Source organism: Zingiber officinale, chromosome 3B (assembly GCF_018446385.1).
Source record: "Zingiber officinale cultivar Zhangliang chromosome 3B, Zo_v1.1, whole genome shotgun sequence".
In the NCBI taxonomy this organism is placed as follows: Eukaryota; Viridiplantae; Streptophyta; class Magnoliopsida; order Zingiberales; family Zingiberaceae; genus Zingiber; species Zingiber officinale.
This window is the reverse complement of record NC_055991.1, coordinates 9,032,329-9,052,849: the sequence shown is the minus strand read 5'-3', so window position 1 is coordinate 9,052,849 and position 20,521 is coordinate 9,032,329. Positions and strand designations below refer to the sequence as shown.

At 39.2% G+C, this 20,521-nt stretch overlaps 2 protein-coding genes across 3 annotated transcripts; one reads left to right on the top strand and one right to left on the bottom strand.

Moving 5' to 3' along the window:
• The first annotated feature begins 3,442 nt into the window (after nt 1–3,442).
• Nucleotides 3,443–9,064, top strand: LOC122055836 (protein NLP3-like). The gene is made up of 5 exons (XM_042617476.1): nt 3,443–3,790; nt 4,443–4,993; nt 6,445–6,492; nt 6,580–7,516; nt 7,764–9,064. The coding sequence occupies exons 1-5, from the start codon at nt 3,535–3,537 to the stop codon at nt 8,825–8,827; spliced, it is 2,856 nt and encodes a 951-aa protein (XP_042473410.1). The 5' UTR covers nt 3,443–3,534; the 3' UTR covers nt 8,828–9,064.
• A 9,804-nt stretch (nt 9,065–18,868) lies between these two features.
• On the bottom strand, nt 18,869–20,146 carry LOC122055834 (trihelix transcription factor PTL-like). Of its 2 annotated transcripts, XM_042617475.1 has the most exons (3): nt 19,681–20,146; nt 19,347–19,603; nt 18,869–19,270 (listed from the first exon to the last, which is right to left on the bottom strand). In XM_042617475.1, the coding sequence occupies exons 1-3, from the start codon at nt 20,028–20,030 to the stop codon at nt 19,017–19,019; spliced, it is 861 nt and encodes a 286-aa protein (XP_042473409.1). In that variant the 5' UTR covers nt 20,031–20,146; the 3' UTR covers nt 18,869–19,016. The 2 variants fall into 2 exon arrangements, with proteins under 2 accessions (XP_042473409.1, XP_042473408.1); XM_042617474.1 differs by having other exon boundaries at nt 18,869–19,603.
• Between the last annotated feature and the right edge of the window lie 375 nt (nt 20,147–20,521).

Here is a 20,521-nt window from a genome sequence, read left to right as displayed (position 1 = left end):
GTATTCTTTGGCTGTCGCTGGTTGGTAACCTTGCCTCCATTCAGTCAAGTGGTACCTTTGACCTCTATATGGTGCCAAAAAACCTTCCCCATTTGTGTATCCAGCATCACACAAATAATAACAACCTATATATATATCACGAGTGAACAAGTATTAATATATATATGTATATATAAATCGAATATATAAACCAAATATTTGTTAAATATATTACGAGTGACTATTATTTTACAATAATTACAACTTAATTACCTTGAGGAATCTTCAAGCCATTCCTCCTACTAATAGCATCCCTTAGGACTCTACCATCTGCCGCAGATCCTTCCCAACCCGGTAGGACATAGGTAAATTGCATATTCGGTGTGCATACACCCAAGACATTGGTTGCAATTTCACCTTTTCTGGTTCGATACCTAGGTTTATCATTTACTGGCACATTGACATTAATATAAGTCCCATCTAATGCTCCCAAACAACCCTACACTCAAAGAAATATTATAAAATTAATTTATTTTATTATGTGCAATAAATTGATTAATATAAAAAATGTATAGAAATCATATACTTGTACCTTGAACCATTTCCACCTGTCATCCGTGCAATTTTCTGGGATTGGTTCTGGCTTCTTAAGCAAAATGTTGTGTAACCGCAGAATAGAGTTCAAAACTAAATGAAAATGCCTACTAATTGTCTCGCCGGATCTAGCTGTTTGCCGTTTTAGGACCCTATTCTTCACATTATGTGCAATAATGTGAAGAAAGGATATTACAAGTTCATTAATTGACATATTTCTGTTCCCTTTCAATTTCCCACGCGTCGTTAGCAAATAACAAAGTTTGCTTAAAGACCTTCTATCCATCCTACAGTTATCAACACATTGTCGATCACTATGAAAAGTCATCTCATTTATGTTTATAGACCTAATATTATATCTAGACAATGCATGATAAGCATATGATATGCTCCTCCTCAATCTAGCACTCCTCCTCTTAATAGCTAAGACCATTGCCAACGATAAGAGCATAAATAACTTGCTTTCCATCATCTTCATACGCATAATAAGTACAGAAATCATTTTCATCTCCTGTCGTACTGCTAACTGAGTCATATCAACCTATCATGTAAATATGGCAATGAACCAAATAATAAATTAGCATGGTAGAAAATTTCAAATTGTAAACAGCAAGTTGCAAAAGAATTTGTAGGTTCAACTTACAAGTTGCAAGAACCAAACAAAAACTAAACAAGAATTAAACAACACAAAACAAGTACTAAACAGCAACTAATCAAGTATAATTGTAAGTTGTTATCATTCATGCAAACGAAACTGGCTTGCAAGTCACTTTTTGTTCTCAGCTAAAGTATTCCTTGTTGAAAAATGTATTTATAATGCACATAGGAAACTGAGTATTCATGAAAAGTAATTCATTGGAATTAAGGTTTAGAAAAAATATATAGCAAGAGGACAACATACACTCAAAAGCTTAGTTTTATCTTAGTGATCTGTTTTTGTCATTGTTCAGGTTTGAGCCCATATGCAATAGGATGAGTACATGCCTTCTGTTAGTGTCAATCTAACAGTATCTTTTTCATTAAGCAGAAGCCTAACAAGTATACATTTTAAAAGTTCAAAAGACGCAAATAAATGGTCTTTTTAATTAGATTAATATTTTAATTAATGGTCTTTTTACTCAAATAAATATTATAAAGTGTTCATGATTTCAGCTGAAGCTTTACTCAATGAACTTGATTGCCTAAAGGAAGATGCAATTGCTGTCACAGAAGCAGCAACCAAGAGTGCTACGGCTTTGGATGACTCTTTTTGTGAAGAAATGTTAAAAGATATTTCCTTTGAGGTAAACATAACTAGGAGACATCTTAAGTTACTTTTCGCGTTTTACATTCATTAACATATTAGTTTGGTTTATTAATGATCAGCATTCAGAACCCTCCAACTAATAAACCTATATCCTCAGAACTCATTTCCTGAATCACTCTTCAATCAAAGGTTATAAAACTCTTGTCAGTAGACTAACACTACGCATCCAGAACACACTTCTTATCAATACGAGGAAACGCATAACACCAAAAAAAAAAAAACATCATCCAAATGACAATTGTCAGTACACAGTACAAAACGATGGTCGAAGGAAACTCAGAACCCTAACCTTATCGGCAGTGGAAGGCAGAAGAGGAACAAATGGAGTGCGTTTCGCTTCCTCTACAGGGGAGGACAAGGACATGAGGCATGGACAACTAACCAAGACCCAGTTTTATGCAGTGTATAAAATCAGTTCAAATCGACCAAATCAGGATGCAACAATTGCTAAAAAAAACCCCGCTAGACGCCCTGAGCTTCGTGTGCGCAAGAGGGAGGATGTCGCGGACAACCGGTGCAGAGAAACGCTAAGATCAGTTCTAAGATCATACCTTTTCCAAGAAGCCGAGTGGGGATCGTCGACGAAAATGAGTACGCCGCTAGAAGGCCTGAGCTTCGTGTGCGCGAGAGGGAGGATGTCGCAGAGAACCGGCGCTAGGTCGCCGCGAGAGGGAAAAGGTCGTGCGTGTACGCGAGAGGAGAAGCGGCGAAAGGCTAGGGTTTTCGTGCAGTTCGCGAGAGGAGGAGCAGCGAAAGGTAGGGTTTCCGTCTCGTGTTCGAGAGAGGAGGAGCGGCGGGTTGGGTTTCACGTGTTCACTCGAGAGGGTTGGATTATATTGGAGGGGTTGATTGAAATTTGGTAAATCTATAAGGTTATTTATGTCTCAAAGGGTAAATAACGAAGGATAATATTGTCTTAATTTTTTGGTTAACCAGGGAATCAAAGATAACCCCAGTTTTATGGGGTTTTCTGTTTCCGGACTATATGCCCAACTTGCTGATGTGTCAGGCATGTAGCATAACTTAGGAATCATAAATTACCAAAACCAAACAAAGTTTTGGTGGATAACCTTGGATGGATAACCAAGGTTATCAAAGATAACCTTGAACCAAACATGCCCTAAGATATAATTTAATCCGTTCGATCGATAAAAAATATGGGGATAAAAAAATTTAGGGACATAAGATCTAAACATGTATTAGTCTCAAATTCCGAGTGCTGAACAACATATCCCACTCCGTCTTCTGGACCTGACTTGGTCAGACCCATCCTTCGGCCCGGTCCGCACGTCTAACCTTTTAAGCTGTCCAATCCCGAATTAATGGAATTGTAAAATCTACCTATCTAATAATAAAAAAAATGGGCACAACTCATTCGAGTTCGAGCTTGAGCCTAGTGGAGCGAATCTGCTTTTCGGGCAGTGCCCGACCTGTTTAGCAGAATATATTTTTTTCAGCTGGCGTCACAGCTTACCGCTTTCTTGTTATAGCCGTCATGATCTCATCCGACGGTTAGACGTGGCAGATAATAGAGGCCCCACTCCCCTTCTTATCTGTATTCGCGGCTATCTCGCTGGCTGCGAAGGCGACCTCAACGGAACCAACGCCCTCGGTCGTCGCCTTCCTTCCGGTTCCTTCGCCGCCCGCCCTTTCCGATGTCCGACGCTAGACGTCACTCGTCGCGCACGCTGATGGACCTCGACATCGATCTCGATGGCTCCCCGTGGCCTCCCTCCTTCGCCGCGACCCCCCTGTCCCAGTTTGTAATCTCCTCGTCCCCGTCTCTTCCTCCGCCGCTTCTTCCGCCTCCGTCTCTGTTGATTGGACATCCTTCGTCGCTGCTTTGGATCGGGGAGGATACAGCTGCCGAAGTATCGAGCGCTCGTATTGGGGATCAGGCATTTTTCAACGGTCAGATTCCGCTCTTTCCTGACTTGACGTTTGCTGTTTTGTTCGAATCCTCCCGGTTTCTCTTCGAAGATCGTTAGTATATCATTTTCCTTGTTTTCTTTGTTTTTCTACTGTGATTGGAAACTCGCCGACGGTATTCTTTTTTAACTTCCCGACCAATATGTGAATTCACTCTAGTTTAAGCGTGAGTTGCTTTTTGCTTTACCTGATAGTAATAGAACGGATGTAGTTTATTTCAAGTTTATGTCAATTGACCATGTTTTTACTAAAGTTTGGTCGATAATAAATATCAAAGTACAACCATTTTCAGTTTCTATACTCCTAAACGAGGAGCCCTCCTTTTGTTTTCAGGTACTATTCAATTATCTGCGATTTCTGCTATATTTATATATTTTTCCCCGCTTAAGGTACCCACTTTTGTTCTTTTATTTGGTAAGATATCATGAAAAGTACCCAGCGTGTTCTTTGATTTTCACAGTTATTGTAATTTATGGAATTTGTAAGCTTCTGGCACGTCAAACATTGCTTCAAGCATCCGCGGTTTTCTTTCAGTTTTCAGAGCGGTGCAGAATATTTTGATTTTATCTTTCTTTGTCCTTTTTTTTTTTTTTTTTTTGCTTATTGAGTTGGTGGTGATTTTCTGGATTTGCAGATACAACTGAGAAGGCCTATGGAGCCGAGGGAAACGAGAGGCAGCTTCAACCAGCAACAGAAGAGCATGTAGATGCATCCTGTGTGATCAAAGAGAGGATGACACAGGCACTACGGTGCTTTAAGAAATCCACAGATCAGCATGTACTGGTTCAGGTGTGGGCACCTGCAAAGAACGGGGACCGTTGTGTTCTCACAACTTCAGGGCAACCCTTCGTCTTGGATCCTCAGAGTACAACGCTCCTACAGTACAGGACAGTGTCTCTGATGTACATATTTTCTGTAGATGAGGAGGAATGTGATGCATATCTCGGTCTGCCTGGTCGTGTCTTTACTAAAAAAATGCCAGAATGGACACCAAATGTGCAGTACTATAGCAGCAAGGAGTATCAGCGACTTAACTATGCCCTGCTTTATAATATTCAGGGGACCTTGGCATTGCCAGTTTTTGAACCTTCTGGTCAGTCCTGCATTGCGGTGGTTGAGCTTGTCTTGACATCACAAAAGGTCAACTATGCCTATGATGTTGATAAAGTTTGCAAAGCTCTTGAGGTAGGAACACTTTTTTACCTGTTTAATATTTTTTGTTCTGATTCCTTTACTTTTTAGCCTAAAAGAACGAGCCTTCTTATTTGGAATGTAAGATTAAATAATTGGGTGTGATAAGTAATATACGTCTCTTGGTTGAATAGAAAATGTCATTTACAATCTCAATTAGTTGTGAACCACGCTTCAATCTATCATGAATTATAATCTCAATAGTGCAGCAGTCAAGGCCTTCCAACGATTAACCAGGCATCTAAGGTTTCATTTTCAGTTGCAACGCATTGTAGGAATTTTCCTCCAGTAGAGCGACAAGCCTAAGAACACTGGCCATTTAGCTAGACTAGCGTGGGTGTTTCCCGATTTACCATGATGGTCAGTGGAAAACTTTTGTGGGGCTGGGTCGGTCACCTTCACCATTGAGATTATAATCTCAATAAAAAATTACACCTCAATAGATGATTCTCAGATGACATAACAACTAAGAGTAGCTAGTTACTAAGCTCCTTTCATGATAAATACCACATTCAAAGAAAATATTTGTTGCCCTAGTGGTTTGTCCGTCTTTCAGGAACCGCTTGTTTAAATCATGGTGTTTTAATATTGCTGGCAACTAATAGGAGGTATGAATCTAACCTTGTATTAGTTAAGTTCATGTTTTCTGAGTGCCTTAACTCCTTGGAAATATGGGCAGTTACATAAATTCATATTTTTGATCCTTCATCTATTTGATTGCATTTAGATTTTTGGTATTCCCTTAATCAGTTAGTTCAAGGCAAATGGTTTACTTTAGGTAGTGACCTTCAGATATAGACTAGTTAAAAATCAATCAGAACTTTATTATATAGTCAATTATCCTGTATGATCATTATTTTCAATACACAAACATGAACTTTTGTGCCTAAATAGAATATATGGAGACAAAGAAATCTTGTGTTGGCAATATAATCCAAGGTAGTTGGATTTTCTTGAGCTAGGATAAATTTTCTCAGTCAAAAAGTATTCTTCAAACATTAAAGTTTTACATATTGTCTTCTTCTGGCATGGAATGCATGCTTTGATGAAGAGGAAATGATGCCAAAGTTCTCAAAAGGTTTGATAAGGGCTGAATTGTCTGCATGGTGGAACCATTATTTCCATAATCTAGGGATTATGGGATTTAACTTATCAAGGGTATATTCTCATAATTCTTCCTTTGTTGGTAGTGTGAATATATACCACTATCCTGTGGTTTTTCCTTCACCAGGAACAAGAATGTTCTTTGATGTCTTTGGTGTTTTTCAGCTGTCCAGCTTGTCACTAAAATCATCTGTATGCTAATCTGCCGTGTTGTTTCATCAACTATCTGGTTTTTATAACATTTCTTTTATTTTTGAACTTGCTATAGCTGTAGAGAAGAATTCTGTCCTTTCCATCTGGATATTTTCATTCCATTAAACTTTGTTTCTATTATCTTGCAGACTGTAAACTTAAGAAGTTCTGAAATCGTGGACCTTGCAAAAGTTGTGGTGAGTCATTTCACCTCTAGAAAAGTATTTGTTGTGCTTTCATAATTTACTAACAACTTTATTAGGTTGATTCCTACATCAAACCAGATTGCTAATGATGGACGACAAGCAGCTCTTGCTGGAATTCTGGAAATTCTTACTATTGTCTGTGAAGCACAAAAGTTGCCACTTGCCCAGGCTTGGGTTCCATGCAGACATAGGACTATTCTGGCTCACGGTGGTGGGCTTAAGAAGACTTGTTCAAGCTTTGATGGAAGTTGCCTGGGACAAGTCTGCATGTCAACTACAGATGTTGCTTTTTATATTGTTGATTCCCACCTCTGGGGCTTTAGAGAAGCTTGCCTAGAACATCATTTACAGAAGGGACAAGGTGTGGCTGGCATGGCATTTGCACTACGCAGACCATGCTTCTCTAGCGATATTACCAAGTATTGTAAAAGTGAATACCCTCTTGTACACTATGCCAGAATGTTCAAGTTAGCTGGATGTCTCGCTATATGCTTAAGAAGTGTCTACTCCAGAGACGATGATTACATATTGGAATTCTTTCTTCCAGCCTACTGTAAAAGCCCTGTTGAGCAACAAGATATGTTGAAGTCCATTTTAGCTTTGTTAAAACAATGCTTCCAGAACATGAAAATCATAACCCATATGGAATTTGAAGAAGCAATATCTCTGGAACTTGTCTATCTTGTTGCAGATGACACTGAGTTGCGACGTGGACTCCTATCCAGTCAAAATATTGATACTAGTCTTAATGTTTCGCCGCCTGAAAATAATATCTGGGAAGCTGGAGAAAATGACGAATTGGCAAACAACAAAAATGAATCTCTGGATTTACACGAGACTCCAGATCCTGATGTCAAAATTGAAGGCAATATAATTTCAGATTCAATATCATTGGCCAAGAAAACTATTAAAACACCTGGGAAGAGGAGAGGCAAGGCAGAAAAGATGATCAGTTTAGATGTTCTGCAACAATATTTCTCCGGAAGTCTTAAAGATGCTGCACGGAGCCTTGGTGGTAAGCTTTTGAGAATTTTGTTATGCATGAAATCTCCCTTGTGTGTCCTCCATGTCATTTATATTTATATATACGAGTTCAATGACATTATAAAACCACGAATAGTTGTATTTAACACAGCATATGATGGCAACTGCCAATATATGGGCATTTACTGACAATAATATGCTGTGTTATAGTGTTAACAGTTAAGACACGTTACCTTTCTGTTTCAATAACTAACAATTAAAATTTTCACATTTGACAGTTTGTCCAACAACCATGAAGCGCATTTGTAGGCATCATGGAATTTCCAGATGGCCTTCTAGAAAAATCAATAAGGTCAATCGCTCTCTTTCAAAGCTGAAGCATGTCATTGAGTCAGTTCAAGGGGATGGATCGTTGGATTTGACTTCTCTAGCAGGTGCAGTACCAGCAACTATTGATTGTGTTCCATGGCCTGTTAATTTGGAAAGATTAAAGAACTTTGAGGAAGGTGTAAAGGGGAGAGAATTTTCACTTGAGGAGCCCCATGATAGAGATGATTTGCAGCAAAAATCTATTCCTCTTCAATTAAATATTGATGATGCATATCTGCAACAGGGGCCTGCCAATAACTCTCGCTGTTCAAAATCAGGAAGCTCTTTGGATGACAGCATGGATGCCCCTACTTCTCAAGGTTCATGCCAGAGCGGTCCAGTCAACAAAATCTTTACAAGTAATCAACCACCTCTTGACTCAAATCAAGCATTGGATGTTGGCTCTTCCTCAAAGTTCCCATTAGAAAATGATTGTGACCAGAAACTCCCGAATGAAAATTTTCTTCCTTGCCCATTCATTGCAGAAGAACCTCAAACACCAGTTGAAATGGCAATCAAATATTCTGAAAGCACAAAAGATTTGAGAAATCTCTGTGTTTTTGGAAGAGAGGCTTCTCAGGATGGTTGTGCCATGATTCCGAATGATACTGCATTAAAAAACTGGGCAGTACAAGAAAATAACACACTTACCATCAAGGCAAGTTACAAAGATGACATAATCAGATTTCGTTTGCCGACTGATGCTGGTGTTGTGCCTCTCAAATATGAAATTTCTAGGAGGTTCAAGCTGGATGTGGGTACATTTGATATCAAGTATCTTGATGATGATCATGAGTGGGTCATGTTGGCTTGTGACTCTGATTTGGAGGAGTGCATTGATATCTCTAGATTGTCTGGAGCTTATATAATCAGACTATCTGTTCACGATGTGATTACAAACCTCGGAAGCTCCTGTGAGAGTTCAGAGTTTGATCATCAGATTTTTGGTGCAAGGCATTTCAATACAGCTTGAGTGTATGCCAAAGGCTTGTTTGTTTGTTGCAAAAAATATCGCAATGTTGCTGTACTTACAATATTAGGTAAGTGAATCAGACATAGACCAAAGACACCTCTTATTTACTAGGCCTAGTACACAGTAGAGTGTGGAAAAATTGTGGGTTGAAGTAAGAAGACTTGTCATTTACGCAGAGTTGAGGTTTGTCACAAATCTTGAGCTTTCATCATATGAGCTCACATATCTTTATCCTTTCCCTTTTTGTATTACTTGTATGTGTTATTATCTTGGTGATTCCAAGTGAGCGTTCAATTTTGTGGAGAAAATCTAAAAAAGTGGTGCGGTGTTAAAATGGCATTCACAACATCCCTTTGAAGAACAAGATGCTAAGTCAGCTATTAGTTTTTCTTCATTAAAATGATTATCTTGTTCCATGAAGAAGAGGTGAATGTTGAAGACATCCATATGAAGAACAACTGACCTTCGAGACAAGGTATCTCCTTATGCTAGACACCTAAAACCAGTAGAAAAAGAAAAATCACATTATGAATTTGGACCTACTAATTGTCCTTCCTGCATGAATATGGTTGGGCAGATAATGAAATTGCAAGATACACAATTTTCCGTAGTTTCGTAGACTTGTTAATTTGCTCCATTGCAAAGACTTCTCTATGGATTCTTGCTGCTGGTTCCTCCTGGCTTTCCTTTGATGTGTTCATGTCTACCATTATGCCCGCCGTAGTCATAATCTAGCACTGTAAACTCCAATTCCACTCTGGTCTCCATCTAGCCAAAAAGGAGCATAGAACATGTGTTACCTCTTGAATTTACATTTTTTTTTCACTTCCTTTTATCAAATTATTTACTAGCAAGTTACCTTTGACAACAAATATGCAGTGTTTGGTGGCTCGGCTACATTTGTACCAAGCTCGAGATCGCCTGAGAACACAAGTAAAAAGTTGTCACTCAAGGTAGCAGCAAAGAGAACATTCTACAATGAAACAGTGCATGAAACCTGAAGATGTCTGAAAGAGAAGGATCAACAAGATGACTGCGAGGAAAGATTGTCTAATTCTTCCCATGGTAGCTGCTGCTGCTGCTCTTAACAGGAGGCGGCTTGTGGGTGCTTTGGAAGGCCAAGGATTGTCCTATTTATGGTAGAGCAAAGCCTTAAAGTACAGTACTGTCCACCATTGATCAAGCACTTTGAAGAACGGATATCAAGTCAACTGCACTAGCTTCAGTACTCTGACCTCTCTGTTCTCCACCGAAGAGATGAGGTGCGACGAAAGGTATGACGAAACAAGATTTGGTAAGCATCTGTTCGAAGTATTAATAATAAGAAAGTTATCATGTAGTGGAATTAGTAGCACTTTAGGTTTGGACTTCTATCTATAGTCGTATCTCACAAGTCATACAGTTATTCTGAAAGTCAATTTGATCTAGACATGGCCATTCATTCTCGAGCTCCAAACTCTATCAACAAAGCACACTTGATGCCTATACTCATATTATAGCGATTATGGAAGCATTTAATGGAGAACATTGGCAGTAAATATGAATTATTTGCCATTTTGCCTCAAGAATGTACATGAATGCATCCAAAATGTGACAGCCTTTGAATGTTTTTCCCCATTCTTGGATCCGAAGGCAATATGAAACAGGAACTCAAGTACAAGATAAGGTGAGCCATGTTAAGTGGATGGAAACCTATAAAAACTAGTGGGGGAGGGAAAGGAAGAGGGGAATGCACACAAATTTCCAGCGGATGGCTCCCTTATCTTTCACTGGTGCTGCTTGCTGTTTCATTTCCTTCCATAATTTTTATATGTCGACACTGCATCATGTCCTCCTGCAGCAGCTTTAATAATGTCAACCTATTGATATAACTTTCATTCATATCTTTTGATGTTTGACTATGAGGCTTTTCCAGCCCATATGGACTCATTAAATGTGGATTAACATACTGAAGAACTGATTTATTGATATAGAGTTAGCATATTGTTACAGTTAATCATGCAAATGTAATTTCTATGAAGCACATGTTAAATATCAACTCCAACCCAAATAAAAGATAAAACTTATCCAATAAAAGATAAGAGTTATAGATAAGATTTACTATTTAATTATTTATTTTTCTAATAGATAAAGATGACGACTTGGTAAAAGATAAAATTAAATATGTGGTCAAGAGTGTTTTTCTCATTTCATGGATAAGAATTAGAATTTCAATGGCTAGGATTTAATTTAATTGAACGGTTCAGATTGTATGAAGAGTACTATAAATACTCTACCTTGTATTTAGTTTCATCGATCAATCAAGTATCAATTTGTGAGCCAAAGTTTTTTGATTTTTCTTCTTTGTCTTAGAATTGTGAGTGATCCACAAAAAGGGTGTTGTAGTGTTGTTATTGTTAGTGTAAGACAAGTAATTTATTTACTTGTTTGTTGGTCTAATTTTCAACAATTGGTATCAGAGCCAGGTTAATCAGGGATTATTCTTGGTGGAGCTATCTTAGATTGTGAGGAGTTTTATGCTTTACAAGTTTTTTTTTAATCAAACTTGTTTGGTATAATCAAAGCTTTTCGACGTGATGGGGGACCTTCAAGTAGTAGGAGGTATCAAGAAGCTCAACAACAAAAACTACAACACGTGGGCAACATGCATGGAGTCTTACCTACAAGGTCAAGATCTTTGGGAGGTTGTTGGTGGTAGTGAAGCTACGCAGCCGGCAGAAGACGCCAATGGCATTTTGTGAAAATGGAAGATTAAGGCAGGTAAAGCAATGTTTGCCTTAAAGATCACAATTGAAGAAGAAATGTTGGAGCACATCCGAGATGCCAAAACACCAAAGGAAGTGTGGGATATCTTTGCTACACTTTTTTCAAAGAAGAATGATACAAGATTGCAACTTCTGGAGAACGAGCTATTGTCAATAGCGCAATGTGACAAGACGATTGCCCAATACTTCCACAAGGTGAAGTTGATATGTCGCGAAATTTCAGAGCTAGATCCATCAGCTCCTATTGGGGAAGCAAGGATAAAAAGAATAGTTATTCATGGTTTGAGGCCAGAATATCGAGGATTTATTGCTGCTATACAAGGATGGCCAACACAGCCATCGCTTCTTGAATTTGAAAATTTACTTGCAGGTCAAGAAGCTATGGCTAAGCAAATGGGAGGACTCTCACTAAAAGATGAAGAAGAAGCGCTCTACACCAACAAAAATAAAGGCAACTTCAAACGGCACACTGGTGGATCTAAAAAGGATGGCGACAAAGGAAAAAAGCTATCATGGGAATGGAGGCTCTCGTCCAGGGGGAGCCTCGAAGAATTATGGTGATCGTAAAAAAATTTCTGGCGAGTGCTACAATTGTGGGAAGGTGGGCCACATGGCAAAAGATTGTTGGTCCAAGAAAAGGTTCGTTCAAAGCAACACTGCTACTTCCAATTCTAAAGAGAATAGCGAAGATGATTGGGATGCTGAAGCTTTGATGGCTACGGAGGAAAAAGACTTGGCTCTCACAACAACGCCAGAACAGATTGACTACAAAAATGATTGGATCGTGGATTCAGGCTGCTCAAATCATATGACGGGTGATAAAGAAAAATTGCAAAACTTATCTCAATACAAAGGAGCTCGTATGGTGGTTACAGCCGACAACTCAAGGTTACCAATAGCACATGTTGGTAAGACGGTAATTATGCCTCGATATAATTCTAACCAAGTACCTCTTCAAGATGTCTATCATGTCCCAGGAATGAAGAAGAATTTACTGTATGTGGCCCAATTAACATCTTCAGATCATTATATTCTATTTGGTCCTGAAAATGTAAAGGTATATCGAAACCTCAAAATTTCAGAAACACCAACAATGGAGGGTCAATGATTAGAGTCGCTCTACGTGATGTCAGCAGAGTCTGCATATATAGACAAGACAAGAAAAAGTGATACAGCAGTTATATGGCACATGCGGCTAGGTCATGTTAGCTATTCCAAATTAAACATGATGATGCAGAAGTCGATGCTCAAGGGACTTCCTCAACTAGACATACGAACAGACACAATATGTGCAGGATGTCAGTATGGTAAAGTACACCAATTACCATATCAGGAGTCAAACTTCAAAGCAAAGGAACCATTGGAGTTAGTTCACTCTGATGTATTCGGGCCTGTTAAGCAGTCGTCAATTGGTGGTATGCGGTATATGGTGACATTCATTGATGATTTCTCAAGGTATGTGTGGATTTTATTTATGAAAGAAAAATCTGATACCTTCTCAATGTTCAAAGAGTTCAAGCAGTCAGTCGAAGGAGAATTGGGAAAAAAGATATGTTGCTTGCGCACAGACAATGGAGGAGAATATAGCTCAAGAGAGTTCTCTCAATACTTGAGAGAAAGTCGAGTATATCATCAATACACTTGTGCCAACACACCACAGCAGAATGGTGTAGCAGAAAGAAAGAACCGACATCTTGCAGAAATTTGTCGAAGTATGCTGCATGAGAAGAATGTACCTGGACGTTTTTGGGCTGAAGCAATGAGGACTGCAGCTTTTATCATCAATAAACTTCCTCAACCAAGGTTAGAATTTATTTCACCCTTTGAGAAGTTATGGAACAAAAAACCTACAGTTAGCTACTTTCGAGTATTTGGATGTGTATGTTATGTATTTGTTCCTGATCACTTACGAAGCAAGTTTGACAAGAAAGCTATTAGATGTATCTTTGTGGGATACGATAGCCAGAGAAAGGGGTGGAAATGCTGCGATCCAACAAGCGAAAGATGTTACACTTCACGAAATGTAGTGTTCGATGAAGCATCTTCTTGGTGGACCACAGAGAAGGAGGTCTTGCCAGAATCTAAAGACCTTGAAGATAAAGTACAACAAAAGATGAGGGAGCATATAGTTCAACTTCAATCAGGTTCAGATGAATCAGAAGGTCCAAATGATAATGATGCAGAGCAAAGAGTGGCTCAGAGTCCTTGGCAAACCGGCATATATCAACATCCAAATGAAGAAGAAAGGCCTAATGAAGTGGAAGAATTAACTCCACAATCTCAACTCCGAAGGTCAACAAGAACACGAAGGCCAAATCCAAAATATGCAAATGCAGTCATAGTTGAAGAAGCAGTAGAGCCTGAGACGTTTGAAAAAGCATCACAAAGTTCTGAGTGGATGACAGCCATGAAACAAGAGATTGATGCACTGCAACAAAATCAGACTTGGGATCTCATACCAAAACCAAGAGATGTGAAACTCATTTCGTGCAAATGGGTTTACAAAATAAAGCGTCGTCCAGATGGGTCAATTGAAAGGTACAAGGCACGATTGGTAGCTCGTGGCTTCTCTCAACAGTACGGACTAGACTATGATGAAACGTTTAGTCCGGTGGCGAAACTTACAACTGTACGAGTTCTACTTGCACTTGCAACCAACAAAGATTGGAATATGTGGCAAATGGATGTGAAAAATGCTTTCCTTCATGGAGAATTGGATCGAGAAATTCATATGATCCAACCAATAGGTTTTCAGAACCAGCATCATCCTGAATATGTGTGTAAACTGCGGAAAGCGCTCTATGGATTGAAACAAGCACCTGGGGCATGGTATGGTAAGATTGCTGAATTTCTAACTCAGAGTGATTATTTAGTAACATCTGCAGATTCTAGCCTATTTGTCAAATCAAATGAAGGAAAACTAGCTATCGTGCTTGTATATGTTGATGACTTAGTCATCACCGGTGATGATGGATCAGAAATTCTTCAGACAAAAGAGAATTTATCAGTCCGATTTCAAATGAAAGAACTTGGACAACTCAAGCATTTTCTTAGTTTAGAGATTGACCGCACACAAAAAGGAATATTCCTTTGTCAACAAAAGTACTCCAAAGACTTATTGAAAAGGTTCGGAATGCTCGACTGCAAACCAATCTCAACACCTATGGAATCAAATTTCAGAATGTGTGCACATGAAGGAAAAAGCTTAGAAGATACAACTATGTATCAAAAATTGGTAGGCAGTCTCATCTACTTAACCTTAACTCGACCTGATATTTCTTATGCAGTTAGTGTAATAAGTCGGTACATGCAAAATCCAATGAAGCCTCATTTGGAAGCAGTTCGACGAATACTAAAATATGTGAAGAGCACAATTGATTATGGTCTTGTGTATAAAAGAATTGGAGGTTGTAAGTTAGTTGGTTACTGTGATGCTGACTATGCAGGAGATCATGACACCAGAAGGTCAACAACTGGTTACTTATTTAAGCTTGGTTCTGGAGCAATTTCTTGGTGCAGCAAGAGACAACCAACTGTATCATTATCAAGCACTGAAGCTGAGTATCGAGCAGCATCAATGGCAGCTCAAGAAAGCACATGGTTGATTCAACTATTAAATAACCTACATCAACCAGTTGATTATGCAGTTCCAATATATTGTGACAATCAATCGGCAATTCGTTTGGCGGAAAATCCGATCTTTCATGCAAGAACTAAACATGTTGAAGTGCACTATCATTTTATCAGAGAAAAAGTTCTCCAAGAAGAAATTGAGATGAGACAAATCAGTACAGATGATCAAGTTGCAGATTTGTTCACAAAAGGCTTGAGCGCCAGTAAATTCAAAAGGTTTCGTGATCAACTCGGCATAGTACAAAGGGTTGGTGTTGAGGGGGAGTGTTAAATATCAACTCTAATCCAAATAAAGGATAAAACTTATCCAATAAAATATAAGAGTTATAGATAAGATTTGCTATTTAATTATTTATTTTTCTAATAGATAAAGATGACGACCGGGTAAAAGATAAAATTAAATATGTGGTCAAGAGTGTTTTTCTCATTTCATGGATAAGAATTAGAATTTCAATGACTAGGATTTAATTTAATTGAACGGTCCAGATTGTATGAAGAGTACTATAAATACTCTACCTTGTATTTAGTTTTATCGATCAATCAAGTATCAATTTGTGAGTCAAAGTTTTTTATTTTTTCTTCTTTGTCTTAGAATTGTGAGTGATCTACAAAAAAGGATATTGTAGTATTGTTATTGTTAATGTAAGACAAGTAATTTATTTATTTGTTTGTTGGTCCAATTTTCAACAGCACCTTTATAGAAATCTGCCTGCTTTTTTTTTTTAACCTTTACTTATCATCAGATAATTGAGTAAATTCATCTCATTGATTTTGTAATGAATAAAAATATATAAAAATTGTTTTTTTTTTCCTTCCTAAAAGAGTATCCGTTGTATTATGGGATGGAAAAAAAATTCTAAAGAGAAGATGAGAAGGAAAGAATTAAAAAAAAAAATAGAGAAAATGAAAAGAAAGACGAAGGGAAACAATGAGTTTCACGGTGGACTTAGATGCCCGATTGACCATCGTCGCTGCTCGATTCGCTTGACCAGACAACTGCGAGCAAGCCATCGTGCAGGTGAGCGGGCAGGTGAGCGGGCAGCTGATGGACAAAAAAAATATTATGGTAATTTTTCTTTTTATCTCATCGGCTTCTAAGGATGAACACCTCTGGTCCCTTCCCTTTCTCTCTTCTTTCCCTTTCACTCCTCTGCGCGCGCTCTCTCTCACGTACACACAGTGCACTATGAGCTCTCTTTTTAGAATATTCTAATAGTTAGCGTATAAAATATTGTTAATTTAAAGTCTAGAATTTGAATCACGATATAATTGAAATAAATATCTTATTCATATATCAGTCATTATTCTAAGAATATTTAATCATCCATAATTTATCTCTTCGCACCAATTAACAGCAGTACTGGGATGAATGCAGTTATCAGAGTACTATAAGCTACTGTTGGGCGATCAAATGGCACCGCAGGCATACAACCAAGCACAGTAGGATCAGTGCTGTTACTGCGCGCGGCTGTTCCTTCCCAAGGTTGGCGTCACCCACCTGCCATTGCTCAATCCCAATCTTGTTCTCGCTAGTGACCACGCTGCAGGCTCACTCTCCCAGGCCTGCCCCGGACAGTCGCACCTGCCTCTTCGCGAGGGCGAGGGCGCGGCAGGGAGGGGGAGGTTAATTGCCTAAAATGGAGGTGGAGCTGTGCTTCAGCAACAACTGTTCACGGCGCTGCATGTATGCATATGCATCGGAGTTAATGCATGGCCGCCCTCAACGTCGTCTTGTTCCATCCTTGTCCTCGCATCGCTCCGCTCCTCCTCGTCCATTCGTATCCTCTTCTCTCTCAGATGTCCATCGAGTGATCACCGGACCGTGTGCTTCCATTCCATGCATCCTCTTCTCCACTCCTCGCCTGTAATTAAGATTAATTTTATGTTTTAATTGTAAAGAAAAGTAATTATCGGATGGAGAAGAAGAAAGATGTAATCGAGATGACTCATGGGCATGAATTATGACGAAAGCTTGAACGATGAGCATTATGAATCAAGTGGAGTGAGACTTAATAGACAAGTAATAAATTTCTAATAATTTCATTGGAATTGTGATCTTATGAGAAAAAAAAACGCGAAGGTGCGCCATTCTTTGTTTGTTTTTTGTTTTGCCATCAATTTTTAATATAATAAATAAATCAACAATCAGGGACAATATTGCTTTACTCAAAATTATAACTTGCCAAACCATGTTTAATTCCGAACCTCCATCAACCCGACAGTCGAATTTATCATTGCTCATAATTAGGGATGATAATTTCATCCGAATTCGATGGAGGATTCGATATCCGACCCAAATGAAGGAGGATATGGAGGGACTATTAATACTCGATACCCAATCCGAATATTCGTTTAAATAATATATATGCATATATTAAAGAAATTTTTTTTTCCTGAAATCAACTTATTATTTTTTTTTTATATTAATAGGAGACTATATAGTTGTTTAATTTATTTTTTAATTATATATATATATATATTTTTAATAGGATATTAATTTTAATATGTTTTTATTGAATAATAATAGTTCGATAGAAAGAAGAAAAATTACACGTATAGAATATATCCCGTCCTTTAATGGGTATGGGTATATCCATCGAATATTCTATACCCGATGAATATAAATACGGAGGATATAAAATTCGACCCGAATCCGATTCATTACCATCCCTACTCATAATACCACTTAAATATAAGGATAATTTTATCATTCAACATAATGCTTTATATCCTTAAAATATCTTATTTTATTATCAAAATATTTGTATTCATTATCAAATGAGTGATTTAAATAGTATGTTAGATGGGTGAAATAGGAGGGTGCTTTTTTTTTATTTTTAATCATCGAATTAATAAAAAGGATGATCCATTGATCAGTAATTCATATATAATTATCCAATTGTCCCTACTTAAGTATCTATGATTCGATCCCCAGTTATGATATATTTGTAGAAATTTTTCTCTAAATGGGAAGTGCAATCAAAGGATGTTGGGCATCTGAGTTGGTTGACACGCGCGCTTCTCGATTTACCCTGATGATCGATGGAAAATTTCCGTGGGACCGAGCCGGCCACCCTAAAGATAGTCAATGAAATTAATTGAGATTACCATTTTATATATATATAATTATCCAATTATTCTCTAATATATTATATTTTTAGTATTATCTCGCACCGCAAGTATTAAATCCAAAATTGATCGGCACATTGTAGTGATTATATGGATTAAATTCTATTCATTTACCATTCACATTATAATAGTTATAAAATCTTAACTGTACATGCTCATCTAACATTTGATTTAATACGTGTGGTGACGGGAGTTTGATAGCACCTTTATTATTTTACAAGATGGTAGGCTGAGATATCCTTTTTGATAAAAATGAAAAATAGGATGGTCACCCTGGAAGATATCAAAAAATAAGACCCACTCATTTGATTTTTCGATGAAATATCTAAAAGAGTTTAGATAATTAAGATCATTTTGACATTAAAATAGAATTTTAAAATATTATGTGATCAAATTTTTTTTGGCTTAATTCAAGTGTTTATTAGTTAGTTATAACTATTTGCAATATAATTAAACAGCTAACCCACGCACGTACGTACGTACCCCCGATCTATGACTATCCATATGACTCTCCTTGACAAGCCCCCACCTGTTTGCATTAATGTCCAAAAGAAGACGACATTGATCGAACACCTTAGAGCACCAGGTTTTGCTCATCCACAACCTCCTCCGTTAATCGTCCGCCGTCGACCTCCGCCGCCGGCTAATCTTCTCCAGCGCTCTCATAATCGCCGCGTCGCGCGCCTCCGTCCACGCCCGCTCGCCGGCCCAACGCTTGGCCTCGGTCCGCTGCCGCTCCGCCTCCCGCTGCCGCTGTTCCTCCTTCCGCGACACCCGCGCGGCCTCCGCCTCCTCCAGCGCCCGCAGCATCCGTTCCATCCATGCCTCCTGGGCCTCGATGAACCGACTGATCTGCCCGCCGATGAACTCCTTCGCAGCCCGGTCGCTCTCTTCCTCCTCGTCCGACGACGACGAGCTGCCGTCGCTGTCAGTGGAGCAATTCGACAACAAGCAGATGGAAGGCAGCTGGAAGTTGGGAGGCAGATTAGTACTTGTGGCGGTAGCATTAATGTTGTCGACGACGCGATTGCCGCCGGAAAAGTTAGGATTTTGATCGGCGTCTCTGCAATCGGTTCCTCTCTCTTCCTTCTCGTATAGGGCTTCCAGCTGCCGGAAGAACCGGTAGTGCTTCCCGTCCTGCCGCCCTGCTTTCCCTTCCTTGGTCTTCTTGTAGTACTTGTACAAATTCTCCAGCTTCTCTCTGCACTTCTTCCCGCTCCTCTGGTACCCATGCTCCTCCGCCATGATCCTACCAATCGATCCTAATTAACCAAATCGATCTACCAACGCCATGGATTTGGGGATTATAACCAGCGAATCAATTACCTAGAAACCTCGTCCCAGAGGGGGCCCTTTTGGGCGGCTTCCCGAAATCTGGAGTCCAACCGCGACCGCACCTCCAGGAGCGTCAGCGTCTCCTGCCTCGGCCACCGACCGCTTCTCCCCCCACTTTCCATCAATCCGAAGATCTGCATTTCCGCCGGCGGCGGAGGAGGATGAAGTTGAAGTGGAGGCGGAGGCTGAACGACAGCAGAAGCGTCGAACGGAGGCGCCATCGGGTACTCCGATCCGGGCTGGGCGGGGGCAGCCGAGGCGGAGAAGCCAGGGAGGTTAAAGGGATCGAACCCTGGCTTTGCTCCGCCGGCAACGAGACGGTGGAGCTCGAGCAAGTCCATGGTAGGCGGAGGCGAGGAGGGATGGATCGATGGATTCGTCGTCTTCTACATAATGAGTACTACAGCGGAAGGGGAAGGGGAGGAGGAAGGGGAGGAGAGAGAGCGGGAGGGCCGGATCGTGTCGTTCACGAAAGGGAAGGAAGGGAGAGAGAGAGTACGGAAGCGACGTGGGAAGAGTCGATTACGACAGGAACATTACGTAATGTATGGGCCAACGGGAGCAGTCCACGTTCCGAGCGCGGAGGCCGAGGAGGGTGGGTAGAGAGTTGACGTCAGACTATAGTAAAGATTATAAGATAATTTTTAAAATATTTATAATACGATTTTTTCTCTCTCTTTCAATTATTTAATTAATATTAGTTAAAGCTTTAGTGATATTATTTTGAAAAAGATAAGGTATTTTAAAAGAATTCTCGTGGTATAAATTAAAAGGACGTATTAAAAAATATATATATAAAACAACTCGCTATTATAATTTTTATTTTTTAAAA

Coding starts and splice junctions, on each gene's coding strand:
- LOC122055836 (XM_042617476.1), top strand. CDS start 3,535: ATGTCCGACGCTAGACGTCACTCGTCGCGCACGCTGATGGACCTCGAC. Junction 6,493..6,579: donor TGGACCTTGCAAAAGTTGTG/GTGAGTCATTTC, acceptor ACATCAAACCAG/ATTGCTAATGATGGACGACA. Junction 7,517..7,763: donor TGCTGCACGGAGCCTTGGTG/GTAAGCTTTTGA, acceptor CACATTTGACAG/TTTGTCCAACAACCATGAAG.
- LOC122055834 (XM_042617474.1), bottom strand. CDS start 20,030: ATGGACTTGCTCGAGCTCCACCGTCTCGTTGCCGGCGGAGCAAAGCCA. Junction 19,604..19,680: donor CTCTGGGACGAGGTTTCTAG/GTAATTGATTCG, acceptor ATCGATTGGTAG/GATCATGGCGGAGGAGCATG.